The sequence below is a fragment of the Medicago truncatula genome, chromosome 7 (assembly GCF_003473485.1).
Source record: "Medicago truncatula cultivar Jemalong A17 chromosome 7, MtrunA17r5.0-ANR, whole genome shotgun sequence".
Classification (NCBI taxonomy): Eukaryota; Viridiplantae; Streptophyta; class Magnoliopsida; order Fabales; family Fabaceae; genus Medicago; species Medicago truncatula.
The window spans coordinates 1,788,886-1,811,771 of record NC_053048.1 but is presented as its reverse complement, the minus strand read 5'-3'; the positions used below and the strand labels follow the sequence as shown (position 1 = coordinate 1,811,771).

At 30.8% G+C, this 22,886-nt stretch overlaps 2 protein-coding genes across 2 annotated transcripts; one reads left to right on the top strand and one right to left on the bottom strand.

Moving 5' to 3' along the window:
* Positions 1–1,965: 1,965 nt before the first annotated feature.
* Positions 1,966–5,100, top strand: LOC25497466 (uncharacterized). Its single transcript, XM_013592050.3, has one exon. The coding sequence runs from the start codon at positions 1,984–1,986 to the stop codon at positions 4,855–4,857; it is 2,874 nt and encodes a 957-aa protein (XP_013447504.2). The 5' UTR covers positions 1,966–1,983; the 3' UTR covers positions 4,858–5,100.
* A 15,211-nt stretch (positions 5,101–20,311) lies between these two features.
* On the bottom strand, positions 20,312–22,348 carry LOC120576906 (uncharacterized). Its single transcript, XM_039827556.1, has 2 exons — positions 22,343–22,348; positions 20,312–20,767 (listed from the first exon to the last, which is right to left on the bottom strand). The coding sequence occupies exons 1-2, from the start codon at positions 22,346–22,348 to the stop codon at positions 20,312–20,314; spliced, it is 462 nt and encodes a 153-aa protein (XP_039683490.1).
* Positions 22,349–22,886: the final 538 nt, after the last annotated feature.

Here is a 22,886-nt window from a genome sequence, read left to right as displayed (position 1 = left end):
GTACTATGTTTATTTGAGTTTTAAACTTTGAGTTTCAACCAATTGCTAGTATCTTAGCAGACATTTCTATATTATATTCTAGTTAATATTATGGAGTGTTACATTTCGAACTTCGAACTAGAATTTCGAACTTCATGTAGATGCGAGTTTTAGCTCTATGCCGCAGATCCAATAATGCAATTAATAATACTACCTCCGGTCCTATTTATAAGAGAAATTTAGGTCAACAAAAGTGAATGTATTTGGACTGAATTTTTAACTAGATACATCAACTTTTGTTGACCCAAAATTCTCTTATAAATAGGACCGGAGGGAGTATTAATTAGTTTTTTTCCCATCTTTTTAAAATACTCAATAATGGAGAAAGGATCCAAATTTCTTTCAGAATGAACAGCTCACCTTCCATATATCCATACCATATTAATAGTCATAAGATATTAATGGTCTCTATTGTCACCATCCCACACCAAATTGATAACCACTTAACATAATTTATTGCTCTTTATAAGCTTGTTTCTTTTGGACGTGGACTTATAAGCTTGTCTTTTTCTCATTCTTTATAAGTTCTTAAGCATCATGTTAGGAGTGGCAATTTTTCTATGGAAAGAAAGATCCTATTATCTCTTTTCCTACGGTTAAGGATTCAATTAAAGAATTAAAATAAAAAATATTTCAAAAATAAAAATGCATAAATTATGTGTGTGCAAAAAATCTGAATTTAGTGCCATAACTTATATCAAACAAAATATATTTTTTCGTTATTTTTTCTTTTAGAATCGTCCTAAATTTTCATTCAAAAAATTTGTATATCTATAACGAGAAATCTCATATATCACAAATTTGATGGGGGAAGGACTCGCGATTTCTTTGTAACAAATTAAAATTTCTTTCGCCCAAAAAACATATTTCGATGAACGGATGGTATTACTAACTTCAATATCTTGTTATGTTTTTACTTATGCCGTGTGATTCCATTTCTCTACACATTTATCAATTTCCATCTAAAAAACCTACCATTTGACATAAAATAAGTGGAAATTTACGCAAAAGTATAAAGAAATCAAGACACACATTACATATAATTCTTTTTAGCTTTTACATACAAAATTTGGTGAATATACAAACATGAAATGGTTGATTACTTAGCAGTTAATCAACAAAGAAGATTCTTTTCTCTACACCCCAACTCATTCAAGTATATAATAACGTATTGCCTTAGTCTTGTTATGGCCCAAAAACCTTTCTCAAATAATATTCCAAATAAAGATGGTAAAACTCAAACCACAACAAGGGCAATGATGTCATTAAAATAAAACGGTGCATAATTGTCAAAGAGACATCTTGAATTCTACCACATTGTATTAACCAAATAATGACCTTAAACTTTTGTAATAAATAAATAAAATAAACAATTTTTTTTATGCAAATCAGATATTTACACATGAAACCGTAGAGATTAATGTCTTGAATTCGATATAATCGTGTTAAATGAAAAAAAATTCATTAAAAGATTTAACATTACTTTTTGTTTAAAACTGAATTCAAATTCTAGTTTTCCAAAAAAAAAAAAATACATTACCTCCAAACATTTAAAAAACAAGGATCTGCTAACCGGTGCTTCCGGGGCACTGGTTAAGCATACCATAAAATGAATTATTATCATAAATGGAAAATGTTTTTAACTTTATTATCAATTAATTACACTATTTCAATGCATTAACTATTATATAATTTCATTTTTCATATCCTTAACCAGTGCCCCAGAAGCACCGGTTAGCATTTCCCAAAAAACAATTACTTTAAGACTACAACAACCTTAAACTTTTGTGAAGAGGAAAAAAAAGGACAATTACCTTAGACATTTAACCAAACAAAATTACCTTAAACTTTCCTAGTAAAAACAAACAATTACCTTAAATTTTTGTCCAGAAAAAAAAAAACAATTACCTTAAACATTTACTATGTTCCACATGTCTGTCCCTAATGTTAGACTTTCTCTCTCTTCTCAACCAAAGTTTCTTCTTTTCTTCCTTTTTCTTCATTTTCACACAAATTTCAAGAACACCCGTTTCACAAAATCTCAACTTTTCTTCATCAATGGCGGATCCAATCCCAATCACAAAACCCCATTTGCGGATCCAACCAAAACCAATCAAAAAAGGTAACTCTTGTTCAGATTTCATCATAAAGTTTCTATTTTTAGCAATTTTCATCATTGTTCTTCCACTTTTTCCTTCACAAGCTCCTGAATTTTTGAACCAACCCATACTCACCAAGTTATGGGAGCTTCTTCACCTTCTTTTCATTGGCATTGTTGTTGCTTATGGTCTTTTTAGTAGAAGAAATGCTGAATTAGAAACTAATGATAGTGATAATAATAGTGCTAATTATGTTTCTAAGTTTTTTCCTGCTTCAACTATTTTTGGTGATGAATGTGAAATTGAGAATTCATGTGGGTTTGATGAGAATAAGATGATGCATTGTTGGAATGATGGGTCTAACTCTAATGAGGGTGGTAATAGTAGTACTGCTGGTGTTTTTGATGAACAGTACAATACCGAAAAATTGTCGAATTCTGATGATAATTTTGGTTATTCAGTTGGTTTTGATGGTGGAAATGATGGAACTAATGTGGTTCAATCTTGGAATTCTGAGTATTTTTATAGTGAGTCTGTTGTTGTTGCTCAACCTTACTTTGGTAATGTTGAATGTGGTGAGGTTGTTGGTCATAAACCTCTTGGATTGCCGGTTCGAAGTTTGAAATTGGTTGAAAGAGAAGTGGATGGTGTTCGTAAATATTTCAATGAAAATGGAAGTGATTCGAGTTTAGGTTCAAGGCGTTCATCTAAGAGGTTAGATGTGATTGAAGATAGGGAATTTGGAGATATGGATCCTACCAATTTGGAGGAAAAGTTTAATGATGCTTCTGTTGGTGTTGGTGGAATTGCTTCACCTTCGCCTATCGACTGGAATTCGAGGTTTGGAAGGATTGAAAGGGAAAACGTTTATGGCAATGTTAATGGTCCATTGCAGTTTCGGCCTCTTTCGGTTGATGAGACTAAGTTTGAAGGACTTGGCACGTACTCTTCACAGTCTACAACATCTTTCTCTTCTAATGCTGGTATGTATTCTTCTTCGTTTGATTCGATTGCATCAGATAATATCAATATGTATTCCTCTTCGTTTGATTCGATTGCATCGGATAATATCAACACGGGTTTTCAAGAGGAAGAAATGAGACAGCAGAAGGAGGAATCCTATGTGCCTGCTTTGGAAAAGAAGAATTTTCGAGACAACAGTGTGAGACGGAGGAAGACTTCTTCGTTTGTGCCTGCTCGAGAAAATATGATTTTCGAAGAGGAAGGTATGGAACAAAGGATTCAAAGAAGAGATTCGGGGAAGAAGGTATCCGAGGGCCGATCTTTAAGAAACAGAAGAGTAGGTACTAAAGGGAAGCATGCTGCAAATTTAAGGCCAATGTCTGTTGATGAAACTCAATTTGTCGAATTGCTTAGTTCACAGTCTTTCCAGTCAACAGGATCTTTTTCTGCCAACGCGAGAATGTATTCTTCGATGGACTCAATTTCTTCAGACACTATAGACTTCCAAGAGGAAGTTGTGGAACAAAAAGAGACTTCCCCTTTGCATACTTCAGAAAATATGAATATCCAGGAGGAAGATATGCATACTTCGGAAAATATGAATTTCCAGGAGGAAGATATGGAGCACAATAACACTTCCTATGTGCATGCTTCAGAAAATGTCGGTTTCCAAGTGGAAGATTTGGGACAAAAGAAGACTTCATTTGTGCCTTTTTCTGAAGATATGAATTTCCATGAGGTGGATTTGGCGACGAAAATTTCTCAGGTATCTTCAGGAAATGAAACAATGGAACTTAGAGGGAAATATGCTGCTGTTTCTCATCCTTCGCATTTCAGGCCAATATCTGTTGATGAAACTCAACTTGAGTCACGTATTTCACGGTCTTTACAGTCTGTGGGATCTTTCTCATCTCACACGAGTAACACAAGTTTGCGTTCTTCCGTAGATTCTGTTTCATCAGAAAATATGAATCCGCTGCAGGAAGGTTTAGGGGAAAAGAAGAGCTTGCATGGATCTTCTTCCTCTTCTTCTTCGTCTTCTTCAAGTTCACCTTCATCTTCGGCTAGAAGGAATGCCGAAACTTCATTGCAGCCATTTGTTAGCTTGCTACACGATGACATGAAGAGTAATCTGAATGATGACTTCAAGAGTAAAAGTGGGACCGCAGGCGAGGATCCATCTGGGAACAAAGAGTCGGTGATGCATGGTTTGCATTCGGACTCAGACAGGCCAACAAGTCTAGCAAAAGCTCTGTCAAGGGGGAAATCAGTTAGAACAAGAAGAGCCAGTGGATTGCCTTCAGGGACGACGAAAGTTGATGAAACGTCTAGCAAGCAAACCGATGAAAAGGTTGTTGTAAAGAAGCAGAATAATGTTGATACAGCAATGAGAAAAGATAAAATGAGAAGTAGAGAACCAGATCTTCTATTCAAAGGGATCAGTAAGAAAACTCTTGATTGCTATTTTCCTAACCATGATGAGATTATGTTGCCGAGTCATCGTAAGAGAGATAAACCAGAACCATCCAAGAGTGAGTATAAGGAAGACTCGGACAACAAGCTTGAGAGCCTCCAGAGTAGCTCGGACGAAGATGTGGTGTCTGAACATGTCAATGATTCAGGATTGGATTCTGAGGTGGATAAGAAAGCTAGTGAATTTATCGCCAGGTTCAAAGCTCAAATTAGGCTTCAGAAAATTGGATCAATTGAAAGATCAAAAGGTCAAAAAATCTTTGGTGATAACAATGTTAGGTGACTTGTAAACTATATTGTTGTACTCTCCATTAGTTCATTTAACCAGATGAATATGAAGTTCATCAAGAGGTTTTTTCAATATCGTGTTTCATTGAGCTTTCTTCATTTTAGGAGATCCTGTTTATAGTTCAAATTCTGTTATTTTGTGGCAGCAGAACTTCCACTTGTTTATTTTCACATACAACTAATTGCTTTCTTGTGCCTCTTTTTCTTTCCCAAGTTAAATATTACCATCTTTATTTTCTGTCTTCTGTAACATAAATTGGTAAGAAGAATCTGGTTGCGATGTTTTTTTTCTAGATACAAGCTACAAAATGATAGGATCAATTGATATCAGGTGTCAAGGTTGAGACTTGAGTCTCGACACCAAATTGTATCCATCCATTTTATTTTATTTTTAGTATTAAAGGATTGAGGTTTACACGAATTCGAAGAAGCATTCTTAGTTAAGTATGTGTCCTTCAAGCTTAAAGCCATATTATAATGCAACTTAGTGGTGTCGCATACTGTCTATGCTTACTGCTATGCTGTGTTTATTCATTATTTCTTGACAGGATTGGCAAGGGTTGAATAAAATTATGTCATCGATATGATGCTCGAAAATATAAATGGAATGAAAGAAAAATGTTAGCATTCTCAGCAATGATATTTTTGTAGGTATAAAAACTGGTGCTGGAATTACTCTTGCATAAGTTGTGTCATTACTCATTTGTAGCCATAACATAAATAACAAACCATTCAATATGTCAACAGCTAACAATTAAATTCAACTCTATTAAACCTACATAACTGCTGTTATCACTCTAAGTTAAGATCATTATCATTAACTATGTATGAATGAATCAGGGAAAATTACTCTTGAGATCTTTTAGATTATTTAATTGCAACAAATTAGTCTTCTACTATTTTGTTATAACAAACTAATCCTCAGAAGAGTTGTTCAATCAGTTCCACTCATAAGTTTATTGTTCAACTTCCACTTTTGTTTTTCTTCATTTTTGTTATATTAAAATATGAATTTTCTTCTATTCTAATTAATTACTTTAAAATACTGATAACAGATAATCTTACATTATTTTTAACATATTTGTCAGTCATTTTTAGAACAATTACATATGGTTTTCGGGATATTTTGAAATATTTTCATTTCAAGTCATGTTATGTTAGTTTTCCCAAAACCAAACAGTTCTAGGGTGTTTTTGATGTAATTCAAGACAAAATCATGCAAATCGGCAAAGCAAAACATCTTATAAGGAGTTAGGAAGACAATGAATAAAGATTCAAGAGGCCTCTGGAGACATTACATGAAGGAGAAATCATTTTCCAAGCCGCACAATAAGTTCCATAGAAGAAAACATCAAAAAAGACGAAGAAACCGACTATTACATGCAGAAAATAGTGTTGAGCGCCCCCCGAGTGCGCAAAAATACACTCACACACCCCGGGTGTGATCCATGCGCCCCCGAGTGTGGTCTATGCGCCCCAGGATGTGTTGTAACCAGAAATAACTGATTTTTGCTACTTTTTGGTAGAAAAATCCATTTTTTCAACCCAAACCCACTTGAAAACAAACCTATAAATAAAAGTCCTCCCACAAATTCTAATTCATAACGAAATGGTTCAAGAGGAAGACAAGCACCAGAGCTTCAAGGAATGAGTCTCTCTCTTCATCCTTAGTCTCTAGGGTATGTTTTATTTTCCTTAATCTCTAGGTCATGTTTTATTTCTTTTGTAATTTGTCTTTAGTTATCATGAGTAACTAAACGTCTAAACCCCATTGGGTAGGGTGGGTTATAAGATGAACATTTATTTTATTTGTTGGATCTATTTAATTTAAGTCTTTTTTATCTCTCAAAAAAAAAAATTAAGTCTTTTTCTTCAATTATTTTATGTGTCCTATTTAATTTTATTATGCTAAATATTTAATGCTTTCACTCGAATTAGGGCATACTTGTGATAATGGTAACCAGTACTCAAATTAGGGAGGTGACATACCTAAGATAACAGTGAGTACTTACTCGAATTAGGAAGTACCTAAGATAATGATCGATAATCCACCCAATTAGTGAAATTACAATACCTAAGAAAACGGTGAATGAACTTAGGATTAGGAAAAAACCTAATTGACACAGCATAATAATTTTACCCTTTACATCCTTGGTAAGTGGCAAAGGAAACACGTGTTGACCCGGTTATTAGAACTATCAAGAGAGGGTGAGTTGATGAACTTCTAAGATTCATAAATGATGGAACCTTTAGGATAAATTTAGGAACTCTAATCTAAGTATTTGCTTCAATTACCTTTGAGAGAGAAAGATCCCACACTACATGCTAGTGAATGTGTACGAAACTACTCTAGGATTGACGAACAACCGTATAGTGCCTTAACCGACGTGTGAATCTGGTGCAACTCAACAGCTGGAGGGGATAAAACCCAACAAACTCATTGACTTGGATAAATACCATTTAACCAATCCCTGAATAGATTGATTGTTATTTAATTCCAACAAATAGATAGAGCGAATTTGAAGAATCTTAATCACCACTAAAATTATGCAGGCAAAAACTCAAGCTCACTACTTATCTCGTATTTAATAGTCGTCCTTCTTTATGTACTTTCTACACTTTATTTGGTCCCTATAAATATATCAACTTTTCGTTTTAGTCTCTCTAAAATTTTCCTTCAATTTTAGTCCCTAAAAAATTTTCCATCTTCACTTTTGGTCCCTCTTTTAAAGTAAACTCATATGTAGAATTCATATTTTTGAATCAAATTTTTCTGAAAAATTCATAATATTAATAATCTCTCCAAAAAAAAATTGAATTTTTTAACAAATAATGAATTTAATATGAATTTTTATATTATTTATGGTTAAAAATTCATATATAATTTATGTTTACTTAAAAAATTCTAATTTTTTTTTTTGGGAAATGTTTTTACAATATTCTACACATTTCTGTACAATTTCATTAAAAAAAATTAAAATTTACTTTAAAATAGGGATCAAAAGTAGTGATTCAAAATTTTATACGGACTAAAAGTTGAAGGAAAATTTTAGTGGGACTTAGAAGAAAAGTTGGTATATTTATAGGGACCAAAAACATATTTAACCCTATTTTTAAATAAAATTTTTCAGAAAATGTATAATATTATAAGGATCTCTCTCAAAAAAATTTAGAATTTTTTACCAAAACATGAATTAAATATGAATTTTTATATTGTTTTGTTAAAAAATTCTAATTTTTTTTGGATTACGATATTCCATACATTTTTGCACAATTTCATTAAAAAATACAAAAATTTACTTAAAAATAGGGACCAAAAGTAATGATTGAAAATTTTATATGGACTAAAAGTTGATGGAAAATTTTAGATGGACTAAAACGAAAAGTTAGTATATTTATAGGGACCAAAAACATATTTAACCCTTTTTTTAAACACGCATATGTTCCTTTTTTAGGTTTTTGTAAGAAACTAATTTAATATTCTATCTTAAACTACTTTTTTTATTTTTAGTTTCCAGACGAAATCAATTTCTCAAACTCACACACATAACTTAAAAGTCTTAGATTCACACAAGACGTTTTACAAATATTCCCCTGAAGTTTTGCACTTATGTGCAAAATGCCTCTCAAACTTAAAAATATATATTATTTTTTTCTTAAAAACAAACAATTAATAGTTAAATATTAAAGTTAACTATTAATTTTGTAGTTTGGAAAAACCACATACATATATACATCAAATTATTTTTAAAGTTACATGTGATTAATATATTACTGATGTCCTGCAACAACAGGTAACTAATACTGGTTTGACCTACAAATGCAAGTTATAAGACCAACACAAAAAAAATACACTACTCCTATGGTAGGAGACCTATTAAGGTCTCCCACCGGAAACGTGCCCTTGCTTTCATATACCTCTTTTTCTTTCTAAACTTAAATCTTACAATCTTTATTTTTGGTCTTCTGTAACATAATTTGTTAAGAATCTGATTGCGATGTTTTTTCTAGATACAAGCAACAAAATGATAGATATCAGATGTCAAGGTTGTATCCATCCATTTTTTTAGGATTAAGTGATTGAGGTTTTTTCATTAAAAAGATGAATTTGAAAAAGTATTATTAGTTAAGTATAATATAACAAAATAGTAGAAGACTAGTTTGTTACGATTAACATGATCAATTGATTATGATCTTGACAGAGATGACGTATAATATAACATCTTGCTGTATTATATTCTTGAAAGGCAGTTAGAACAAGAAGATATGTGATTTCCAAGGTAATAACCACATATTAATGATGTATGTAGCTCATATTATGATCTACATACATCATTAATTGAATAAACTTAAAAAATAAAATTTGCTTATATTTTAAAACGGAGGGAGTACTTGCTTCCGGAGGTGGGACAGATGTACCCATTATTACTCACCTTCTACTTTTATTTTTCTTCATTTTTGTTATATTAAAATATGAATTTCCTTCTATTCTAATTAATTACTTTAAAGTACTAATGACAAATCATCTTACATTATTTTTAACATATTTTCAGTCATTTTTAGAACAATTGCATTTGGTTTTTGAGATATGTTGAAATGTTTTTATTTCGAGTCATGTAATTATGGTTTTCCCGAAACGAAACTGTTCTAAGGTGTTTTTGATGTAATTTAAGACAAAATCATGCAATTCGGCAAAGCAAAGCATCTTATGAGGATTTAGGAAGACAACAAATGAAGTTTGAAGATGCCTCTGAAGACATTACATGAAGGAGAAATTATGTTCCATGTCCCAAAATAAGTTCATGGAAAAAAATCAAAAAGACGAAGAAATTGATGATTACATGCAGGAAATAGTGCTGACCGCCCCAGGTGTGCAAAAATATACTCATAACCCCTAGGTGTGCAAAAATATACTCATAACCCCCAGGTGTGATCCATGCTCCCCCGAGTGTGGTATGCGCACCGCAGGATGTGATGTTACAGGAAATAACTGATTTTTACTACTTTTTAATGGAAAACCCCAGTTTAATTTGCAAGCCAAACCCACTTAAAAATAAACCTACAAATAAACTCCTCTCACAATTTTTTATTCAGAACGAAATGGTTTGCGAGGAAGGAAAACATTAGAGCTTCAAGGAAGGAGTATCTCTCCTCATCCTTAGTCTCTAGGGTATGTTTTATTATCTTTAGTCTTTAAGGTATGCTTTATTTCTTTTGTAATTTGTTTTAGTTATCATGAGTAACTAAACCCCATTAGGTAGAATAGGTTCTAAGATGAACCTTTATTTTATTTGTTTGATCTATTTAACTTAAGTCTTTTTATTCAGTTATTTTATGAGTCTTATTTAATTTTGTTATGTTAAATATTTAATGCTTTCACTCGAATTAGAGCATACATGAGATAACGATAACTAATCACTCAAATTAAGGAGGTGACATACCTAAGATAACAGTGAATACTTACTCGAATTAGGAAGTACCTAAGATAATGAGGATAATCCACCCGAATTAATGAAATTGCAATACCTAAAAAAATGGTGAATAAACTTAGGATTAGGCAAAAATCTAATCGACATAGCATAATAATTTTACCCTTTACATCCTTTGTAAGTGGCAGAGGAAACAAGTGTTGACCCGATTATTAGAACCATCAAGAGAAGGTGAGTTGATGAACTTCTAACATTCGAAGATGATGGAACCTTTACGATAAATTTAGGAACTCTAATTTTAGTATATGCTTCAATTACTTCTAAGAGAGCAAGACCCCACACTTCAAACTAGTGAATGTGTACGGAACAACTCCAGGATTGACGACCAACCGTATAGTGCCTTAACGGACGTGTGAATCTGGTGCAACTCAACAGCTGGAGGGGATAAAACCCCACAAACTCATTGACTCAGATAGATACCATTTAACCAATCCCTGAATAGATGGACCGTTATTTAATTTCAACACCAAAAGATAGAGGGGATTTGAAAAATCCTAACTACCGCTAACATTTTGCAATCAAAAACTCAAGCTCACTACTTATCTTGTATTTTATAGTCATCCTTCTTTATGTGCTTTCTACACTTTATTTGTAGTAATTTGAGCAAATCATGTCCATTATTATTAAAAGTTATAAGTCTCACATAGGACATTTTTACGAGCTTTTGAGTCTTTATAAACTAATATGTAATATAAGTTAGAAAAAACGACTTTTGAAAATACAAGAGGTTGTGTTGCTCTTGATGATTTATCTTATATTCATATAACATAAGTTATCACTGTAGCACGAAAGCACGAGTCATGTGTTTTCCTGTTTCTTTTTTTATTTTTAGTTTGTAGACAAAATCAATATCTGAAATTCATACACACAACTTAAAAATCTTAGATTCACACCGGACTTTATAAATTATAACACATGAAAGAGTGATATAATTCTATATTTTACTCTTTCTTATTTTTCAAGCATGTGTATGTTCGATTTCCACATTTTTTAAAAACTAATTTAATATTTTATCCTAAACTAAAACACAAAAACTACTCTTTTTTTTTTTTTTTTGCGTTAATCCACTGGTTTCCAGTGGAAAGAGGCCTTGGTAATCCGGAGTTCGATCATGAGATAAAGATAGTCTGATCAATAATTATTCTACCTAGCAATCGAACTTGAGTTTCCTGAATAATTTAGTTCTTGGTGAAACTCATTAACAACTTGAGTTTAATTGCTTGTTAAAAAAAAAAACACTAAATGAATGTGGTACATGAATGAAGCCGTTTTTCTCTTAAACACTTTTGTTGGGCAATTTTAAAGAGAACTTCCACTTATTTATTTTAACATCCAACTAATTGCTTTCATGTACCTCTTTTTCTTTCTAAAGTTAAATTTTACAATCTTTATTTTTCGTTTTCTGTAACATAATTTGTTAAGATTCTGGTTACAATACTTTTCTGGATACAAGCGACATAATGATAGGATCAATTGATATCAGATGTCGCATACAACTTGAGTCTCAACACCAAATTGTATCCATCCATTTTATTTTTTTTAATATGAAGTCATTTAGGTTTATTCATTAAAGACAGAAATTTGAAAAAAGTATTCTTAGTTATGTCTCCCTCAAGCTTTAAGACATATCCCTCTGTTCCAGAAGCATAGTAAGTATGTATTGGATTGAAATATCTACATATATTGTATATTTCTTAGCAAATCTTCTAAGTAAAGAATATAATCAAATGAATAATAATGCAGGAAATATTTATTAATAGCTTGAGTTTTACTCCTCACTCAGTTCTCAAGTACTAATGCTCATTTGTCACCAAATATTTTTCTCATCTCTTCTGCTTTACTTCTGTAAACCTTTCCTTCTGCTTTTGCATCACTGATCTCAAAGCCTTGTCCAAAGATTCCATAGAAAACTTCTCATCATATTCATTTTTAGTTACTTTCACTCCCACAATTTTTTCTTCCAAAACTCTAGCAATCAAACCTTGTTCATTTTGCAAAAGCAACATAATAAGTGGACATTTAAGTCTCACCATTGTTGTAATTCCTTTCGTTACGGTATTCAAATGAAAAAGAAAAATTGCATAGTGGCCTTTTGTAAATTGCAATACTTAAACTCACTACTTATCTAGCATTTTACAGTCCTTTGTGTGCTTTCTACACTTTATTTCTAGTAGTTTGAGCAAATCATGTACATTCTTTGTGTGTTTTATATTTGATACTCATATAAATTATTATTTACGAAATATAACGAATAATTTAAAACTATGAGCAGTGCTAAAGGACACGACAATTTCCTGCCCACGAAACCACACGACCAATACGTGACTTCACTCCCTTTTTTATAATTAAGTTTTAATTAAAATAAATAAAAATATATTAAATCTATACCTATTAATAAAGGCAATACATCTATTTGGTGTAGCCTATTTTACTTTCCACTAATACCCTTGGTGGTTTTTGTTTTTTAGATTTACATAACTTCTTGCAACTTCTGAAAATGACAGTTTCATCTGCATTTGAAATGAATATATCACATATTTTCTTCCAATATTTGTCTTCTCTCCTTCCTTCTCTCACTATTCATTGATTATTTTTAGAGTAAAAAACTGTCAACAAAAACAATAGTAGAAACAACAACTCTCCTCCTTTCCATTCTCTTATAATTTGTTAATTTATTCTTGGTTTTAATATATTTTTCCTTCAATTCCCTTTTGTAGAGCAATCGAACATTAATACACATGCACATAGGATATTAACTACAAGAAGAAATAAGGTTTGTTTTTCATTCCAATATAATTATGTTTTCTTCTTTTCAGATTATATCCTTTTTTTATTAGATTCTAATTGGTATTTGCTTTGATACCAATATCAACGGGACATTTTAAACTGGCACATACATATAATTGCATACTCAACAAGATAGACAAAGGAAGATTTGAGAAGTATCACTTATGCATTGATGATTGATTGTTTGGACATTTCAAGGAAAAATTATGCATTGATGAAATATGCAATAAGATCGGACAAAATTATTTTACGATGCCCGTCTTCACTGTAAAATAAAAAATATTAATCGGTGCATTTTTAACAAAATATGCAATATATATGTATGATGAACACTTCAACTCTATACATTTGATAGAAAACCCCTCTTCTTTTTATTTGTTTCCTTTCCTTTCATTTATTTAATTTATTATGTTATTGTTTCCCACGTTAATGGATGGTGAAATATGCTCTGTTTGTTGAGGAATTTTCTAGGAGTATGTATACTTATAGTTTCTTGCACTTTTTTATTTATAAATTCTTCTAAACGAGTATGCATATGGTGGTTTAACCCTCATTATATAAAAATATTCCAAAAAGAAAAAACAAACATGTGAAATTCAAGTTGGTTACCATATTTCAAAATCATCATGTAACTTCTCTTCGACATGTAACTTCTCTTTGAATTGAAACACCGCTAAGATTAAGAAATGGGTAAGATAAGGAGATTAAAATTTGACATTTTTGTAACACGGAATTGCCATCGAAAAACATGGTTGTCGCATTGTAGCGCCGCAGAAGCAAATTGATTGTTGGAATATCCATCTTTCACCTAGGAGACGGTGGTTATTCGAGCGTTGCACCATTTTTGTGACAATGAATATTCATATTCACTCATGACTTCTCTCTATATCTTCTCTATGTTTGATGATTGTTTTTTTTTTTTCCGACATTTTTATTTGGTTTTATGTGTTTTCAACAATTCCATGGTAATGGATATATCTTTCTTTCCTTTTAAGTTGAAATCAAGGCGTTTGTGTTGCATGGATCAATGAATAATATTTGGGTCATATATAGCCATGTTGATTCTCATTTTGATAAATTGCAAAGGTGATACACTCTTTTCATTTTTTTTGAAAGGATGATACACCCTTTTGATATATGTAAGAGTTTATTGTAAATCAAATTTAATCAATAGAAAAGGAAGTAACAACGTAATTTGGTGTGACAAATAATTCATGATTTTTTATTTTATTTTTACAAATTGCATATGTTATGTTTTCCTTATTACCGTCCTAAATCATTCTTTGGTGATTTTTATGTATCTATAGTTATAACTTTGGCACTTGATTTAAAAATATATATTATGTTTCTTTTCTCTCTTCTACCTTTTAGTTGCCTTTAAGGAAAACTTACATAGAGTGAATTTAGATTGGTATTGTTGAGAGACTTTATTTTTGTGGGCAAGTATCTTTAAAAAAAAAAATTATTTATTGGTGAGAAATTATGATTGTGATTCAACATATTATTTTTTTTAGAAAGAAGGGCGTGTTTAGATGGAAGATTTATGAGAGGAATGCTTACTTTTACTTTTTAATTACAAACACTATAAAATATTTTTCACAAAATTGCTAAACTGATTTCTTGGCATAAAAAAACCACCGAAATGACTTTTTTCCAACCTTTTTGGTGGCTTTGATTAAAGTGTACTAAAGCGGAAACACAAGAAAAGGGATAAAAAAAAAGATTAGACAAATGCAATAAGAGATAGGGAAATTGGGTAAAGAGGGTGCTTTCTTTTAACCGACTTTGATTGGGTAAAGATTAGACAAATACAAAAAGGATTAAATGGTAATCAATAAAGGTTTACGTAAATTGTGTTAGCAGTAGGAAAGATTTAATGTCTTCGTGAAACCCACCCCCATATATTTTACTCATGTTTCATGCATATTCATCTTCCATAGAATGTATGATCTTCCATAGAATGGTGTTTCATGCACTAAAGCAACATTGATGTTGAAAAATACGTTTATGAGTTATATGCGTTAGTACAGTAGAAAGAGCGAACAGACGGGCACGGGAGTGCCCGTCTGGACGCTAGTAGCAATAAATGGAATACAAAGTCGTGCAAGTCACACGACAAAGCCTGTCGTGCATTTAAGCATTTCTGTAAAACTATCACTCCACTGAAGATTTAAGTTCTAAATGATTTTGAATTAAAAGACTGTAATGGTTGGTGTAATTAGGAAATGATATAAGCTATATGTTGAGTTTCATAGTGTTTTTCTCATATTTTAAAAGTTATATATCTCACATAGGATATTTTCTCGAGTGTTTGAGTATTTATACATTAATATGTTCTATAAAATAGAAAAAAGAAAGTGGTGAAATACAATTATTGTTTGCTGTGATGTTTTGTATTAAATTAATAAACATAAATTGTCATGGGATCAATGATTGTGTTTCCTTGTCTCTCTTAACTTTTTAAGAAAAAGAAACTAATTTAGTATTTTATCCTAAACTAAAACACAAAAACTACTATTTTTTATACGTTAATCCTTCTCCGGTTCTCAGCGGAAAGAGGTCTTAGTAATTTAGAGTTCAGTTGTGAGATAAAGATAGTCCAGTCAAGAATTGTTTTACGAATTGCAATCAAATTTTTTCGAATGATTCTTCTTTGGTGAAGCTCATTAACAACTTGAGTTCAATTGTTTAGTTAAAAAAAAAAAATTGAATGAATGTGGTGCATGAATGAAACCGTTTTTTTTTTAACACTTTCGTAGGGCAATTTCAAACAGAACTTCCACTTGTTTATTTTCACATCCAGCTAATTGCTTTCATGTACCTATTTTTCTTTCTAAATTTAAATTTTACAATCTTCATTTTTGGTCTTCTGTAACATAATTTGTTAAGAATCTGGTTGCGATGTTTTTTTTTAATTTTAATCGACGGAAAGATAGGATCAATTGATATCATGTATCACATACCGACTTGAGCCTCGACACCAAATTGTATCCATCCATTTTTTTTTAATATTATATGATTGAGGTTTATTCATTAAAAACACGAATTCGAAAAAGAATTCTTAGTTAAGTATGTCTCCTTCAAAATTTAAGCCATATCATAACGCAACTCATAAGTGTCGCATAACGTCTATGCTTACTGCGAAGAGCTACATCTTTGTTTTCATTTGACTAAGAAATTAAAAAAAAAAGCTTCAAATCCACTAAAAATTGAACAATATATGAATAAGATGCCAAGTTTAGATGATATTGGTGGTAAACAACAAGGTGCGAAGTCATATATGTGATACAACAGCCTCTGCATGATCAAAGAGATTATCAACACGAGGAAGTTTGAGTCTATAAATTCTAACTAAGTTCGTAAATTTTGAGGTAGTTTAGAGAGGCATTTAATGTTTCTAGGTGTGGAAATGAAGGAAACTTTGTTACCCTTTTGAGCTGAGAGTTTGGAAAGCTTGAAGAATGGCGTTATGTGACCAAAAGCAAGTCATGGAAAAACAGCAATGGGAAGCTTGGTTTGTAAGGTAGAGTGTAGAGCCAAAATGTTTGTGAATAAGCGGTGGTTTTATGGTGTCAATGATAATACAATCTACTGTTCTTTATATGTAACATTATACTTTTATTTAGAAATATTACTCAATCATAATGTACATCCAAGATAATTGGAAATTTCGTTACTTTGTAGATCAATTTTTGATAAGAGTTAATCATGTTTAAAGTTGTAGTTAATAAAGTTTAGTGGATGATTAAGAAGTTGTGACATCAAATCTATTTATTAACCAAATTCATTAACATTTATGTTTACAAGAACAAATAAATTATTAAGCTATTATCTAGGACTCACACAACAACCTCTATATTGACGATACAAAAGTAACCGCATTTAAGAAAAGGAAGTGATGAAATAACGAGCATTATGAATATAGCGTCTCCCCTCAAGAGTATATGAACCTTTAAAATGTACGTGAGTATCATGTATGGGAGTCAGAAGCTAGCCCTAAGTACGGCCGGTTGGGATGAGCGACCGTCCAAGGCCATACCAACTATTGTTTATACATATAATTAGCGTCAAGCGATTAACATCTTTCTATTTTTAGTGACAAGCAACAGTACAATAAAATAATAAATAAGTGAAGGACAAAATTGAAAAAAAAAAGTTACACCAAAACATAATATATTTTATTATATAAAATCAAAATACAATAGGAATCAAGTTATCGTCGAGAGTATTATCAACAATAGCACACATGTTAAAACACACAATTGAAGCGTAGCAGCATGGTGCCAATAAAACGGGTGAAGTAATTTTTAACTTCCACCTTATTGAATAAACATTTTAATTCTGCTTGAATGGTATCAATAAAACGGATGAAGTATTTTTGATTTCCACCTCATAGAATAAACCATGATTTTATATTTAGATTTCTGCTTGTGATAATAAATTTGATCACAACATATCATATCTTCGATCGTTGTTGAGTTGAGAGAGAGGGAGTGGGGATTAAAGAATAGTTAAATCTTATGAATTGATTTATCGTTACCCATTAATAATAATAATAATAATAATAATAATAATAATAATAATAATAATAATAACAACAACAACAACAACAATAAGTTTTTAGATATTTTCTTTAAAAAATACATAATTATCTATCTACTTCTATATCTACATAATTTCAATTTATTTATAATAATGTATTTTTTATATAAAAAATAGTAATATAATATAAAATGTGATAAACCTAAAAAAAAAAAAAAAATACATACATAACTTAAACCTTAAAACATAATTTTTTTTAGTCCCTAGAAATATCTTAAATTTTATTTTTATAGAAATTTAACAATAAAGGTCCATCATATTCATTTCCTTCGTTTTTCCAAAACATAATAATATTCATATATTTCATTTTTAATTAAGACAACATTTTTCACGTACAACAAAAAATACTACACTAAAACATAATATTTTTTAAGAGGTCATAAAAAAATAATTGTTAAACAAGAAACTTTAAATGAAATGTTAAGACAATACAAAATAACCTCATTTAAAGAAAAGCAAGTGATGGAATGGCCGAGGAATATGGAAGTGTCATAAGAAAAATTTGAAAGTCGGCTCGAAGCACAGTTGTGATGAGTGATCCCCGATACATAAGGGGCCACGACTATGTTTTAGTAATACATACATGTAATTAGCGTCAAGACGAGAAATAGCGTGTCCATCTTTTCACTTTTATTGACAAGGAACGATAAAATAAAAAAATAATTAAGTCAAGAGGAAATTTGGAAGAATAATATTTTTTATATAAAATCAAAATAAGGTTTTTCATGTCTAATATTGGTTCCTATTGTGGTAGATATATGTAACTCCGTCTCCGTTGACAAGGACAATGCATAATATATGCAAGCTCTCGAGTTCAAACCCCAACTACAAAAAAAAAAAAGATATATGTAACTTCATCCATTCCTTTTTAAGTTTCGTTTGAGTACGAATATATTGTTCCTATTTAATTGTTGTTTTGATAGTTTATTTGTATAATTTATCAATTATATCATTTCTCAGTTATTCTTACTCTTTTTCAATAAAACTTATTAATTTTATTCGTTTAAAAAACTCTTTGTTTTTATTAACAATGTTTTCGGTTATCTGCAAATTTAAACATAATTTCGTTACCTATAATAATAGTTCCATAAATAGTTAAAATTCTATAATAAGATGAGCAACATTTAAATGAAATAAAAATGTTGATGGAAAAAAAAATGTGCAAGAAGAAAAAAGTTACTTTGTTGGAGAGAGGGAGTGAGAGTAACTAACAATTGTTTGTGATGAGGGATAGATAACACATTAAATTTATTGAAAAGAGAAAGTGTATGTAAAAATATAAGAATTTATTGGTGGATTAAAACAATGGTATAATAGGGAAAAAAATACCAAAATTCCACTTATTTAATTTGGTGTTACTATTCTAAAACGATACTTACAATGGAACGAATGGAGTTATAGTTAGATGAGTAAATATATTTTGCAATTTGTAAAATGTCTTTTATTTTACGCATTTATGCTAAAAGAAAAAAGCAAGAAAATAGAAAAGAATATATGAACACGAAAGAGAGAACTAATACATAATTAATAATTAATGATGTTGACGTTGCTCATATAATTTTAAAGTGGTAACTAATGAAATTTATAATGTCCCTTAAAAAATGTAATATATAATTTGTCCATAAAATAGTAAAATGTCACTAAATGTTTCAAAACAAAATGTTCCTAAATGTTATGTGATTATTTATAATAAATCAATTATTTTATAGATAGTAGATATGTAATACCCCCTTGACAAAATAGATACATAATACTTAAATATAAGAGGGGTTAAATTTTACAACCACGTTGTATTTCTAACTTATATTATATATATTCTCACATGACACACATAATTCAAAAGTCCTATTTAATACACGAAAAATGAGTGACATATTTGAAAGATATATTGATGGTTTGTGCATGTATTGATGACGGTGTTTGTGATTGAAATTGATGACTACAAAATTCATATTTAAAACATCAAGAACAAGAGAGACATGCATTTTTTTTTCTTCAAAATTTATTGATGATTCGTGCATGTATTGAATTTTGTTATTTGTGATTGAAATGTATGACTCTGAGAGTCATGTTTGTTTCATGAGAATGAGAGGAAATGAGTTGTCTATGATTTATCTAATATTCATAATTGAGTTTTTAAATTTAAAATTGATGATATATTAATTATATTTTATCTTTTCTTTAATTAATAAAACATACATTCATCAATGTTTTGTAGATTTCTAAAATATCTCCCTTAGTTTATTTTTTTTTTGAACAAATCAAAATGGAATTATATTACTCAAACACCAATGATCACCCTGCACAAGGAGTGCAAAGGGGAAGCATCAGGTAAAAATTTACAAAGTCATGATGCCAACAAAAGAGCACCACCCAACCAAACCCACCTAATTACAACATAACACCCATACAATGAATAGGGTGTTTCCACCAATCATGATAAGAATAATCAAAAGCCACCTGTTTAGACCTCAACCATAAAAAAGAATAACGTTTAACTATTTCTATAAGGTTGAAAAGTTCGGAACCGTTATTTTGAAAAACCCGATTATTCCTTTCCTTCCAAATCACCTAAATAGTGGCAAACCAAATAACCCTGAAGAAAGAAAAAGTGAGAAGTTGCATTCCAGCCATCTTAGTGAACTGGAGACAGTGATGTCGAAGTTCACCAGCAAATACGAAAGAAATACCTAACCAATTGCTTACAAGAGCCCACAAATAACCAGCCATTGAACAATGAAGAAAAAGATGCTCCGCTGACTCTGTTGTATCACACCCAAACACACAAAATGTGTCAGCCGAAGTTAGAACGCCCCGTTGCTCTAAGTTGTCCTTTGTTGGAATTCGGTTACGAAGTAAACGCCACACCAACAAAGAAACCTTTGAGGGAATATGCTTATGCCAAACATCATCAACACTAGACCTGTTCACCATAGCGCCATTGCTTGACAAAAAGGTGTAGACTCCCCTCACCGAGTAACCATGAATGGGATCTAACAGCCACCGCCATTTGTCATGAACAGTTTCCTGCAAAAAGATGTTAGATAATAACAGAGAACACTCCCTCAAAGAATCTCCCTTAGTTTATTGATTCAACCCTATTGGGAATCAATTTAGAATGTAATGACTAATATTTTAGTAGGATTTAGATGATATTATATTTCTTTTTTAAGATTAATCTGAGGGGACCAATCTCACCGTCTACTTACGGGAATCCATTTAAAGCCAGACTTAGCCCTTCAAAATTACCCATGGAGGATCGAACATGAGACATTTAGATGATATTGTTTCTAACCAATAAGGTGCAAAATCATAAATGATACAACCAGGAGTTGATATTTTCAAAAACAATGTTGATGGTTCTTAAAGATTATCATAGGCTTTCTTATGACATGGAACAGTGTGTAGTGAAATGTCCATCGTAGCCTCTGCATAATTAGAGAGATTATTAACATGAGGAAGTTTTAAGAGGCTTTTACAATTTCTAGGTGTGAAAATGAAGGAAACTTTGTTACCCTTTTGAGCTAAGAGTTTGGAAAGGTTGAAGAATGGTGTTATGTGACCTAAAGAAAGCAATAGAAAAACAACAATGTGAAACTTTGTTTGTTGATCTCCTATGGTTGTGATGATTTTCAAGGTAGAGAGTAACGGAAAAATGTTTGTGAACAAGTGGTGGTATATGGTGTCAATAATGACACAATCTATTGGATCTTTATATGTACATAACATTCTTTTTAGAAATGTTTATATTGAATATTTGGTATACTCAATGACGGAGTATCTCTAAGATCGTAGGAATTTTCATGATTTGAACATTAATTTAGACACGAAAATTTGACAACATTTTAAATGGTTAATGAAAGGTTGAATAACTCAACTAATTATCAATTGAATTTTTTTTATAAGTAACTTAGTGGTCAGAATTTCACATTTTAAGATGAATAAAAGGATATCTAAGGTTTGAATTTTGACTCTTGCATATTGCAATAACCATAGCAACTGAATTACGCTTTATTAACCACATATTTAAACACCATAACCATGATTTTCAGTGTTCATCTTATTCAAAATCATGGTTAATGAAGTGAAATTGATGATTAATGAGTTACATTGAAATAGTGTTGGAAAAAATTCTCACATCGAAGAATATGAAAAAATATGTAAAGACTTGACCATATAAATAAAGGTCTTGTGTGTTAATATTTCTTGCATCAATAGTTAGTGAGTTTTTTTATAGCTGGTATTACCTCTACTATTCAGTATATATGATAATCGATTATAGTGGAATTCTTTTCAATAACTCTACCCGAAAATTAGTCAACACATTGTTGGATACTACGTTAAATCTTATGTCATTTTTATTCTGTCTTTTACTATTATTGTCATTATTCTCGCATCCAATTATAACATAATCTAACAATTCATTAACTACGTGTGTGAGCTGTGTTACCATTGAATTTTTTTTGTGTACAAATTGATATTCAAATAAGATTTCTGATTATATTTAATTGCAGTTTTCTTTTCTACGGTTAAAAAAAAAGGGGGAGAAATGTTTCATTTCAATGCAACTATACAAAGTCTAACTCTCACACTCTTTTATACCTCCATTGTTGTGATTATACAAGAACAATATATAAATGGCTTAATTATTGAGCTACTATTGGACCCACACAACAACCTTTACATTGACAAGTGGGTGATTATTAGCAGCATGTGTTTAATCATGCTCAAAGTGTCGACAAACAACTTGTGATGATGAAGCATCCACTCATAAGTCATGACATACAAGATTGTCTGTTTCATGGTTAAATTCATTCTTTCTCAGAGTAATTTGTTGGTGTGATTCATATTTAAGATTGTTTTCCACGTGACATAGACATATTAAAATATGATGCAAATAAAGTGACAGCTTAGATGGTAAATTTGAACCTATTTGATTTTACAGGTGACACAAATATAATGCAGAAAATTATAACCCTCAAATGAACTGAAATTCTATTTTTTTAAAAGAACTAATGTTGAAATATAGTTAGTTATACTCATTTAGAGTTAGTCAGTGCGTTTCAGTCACTATATAAGTTACTAGTTGACTCTTTTGTATCTCTCTTTTCACTTTTATATCATTTCAACTATTATCAATACAATA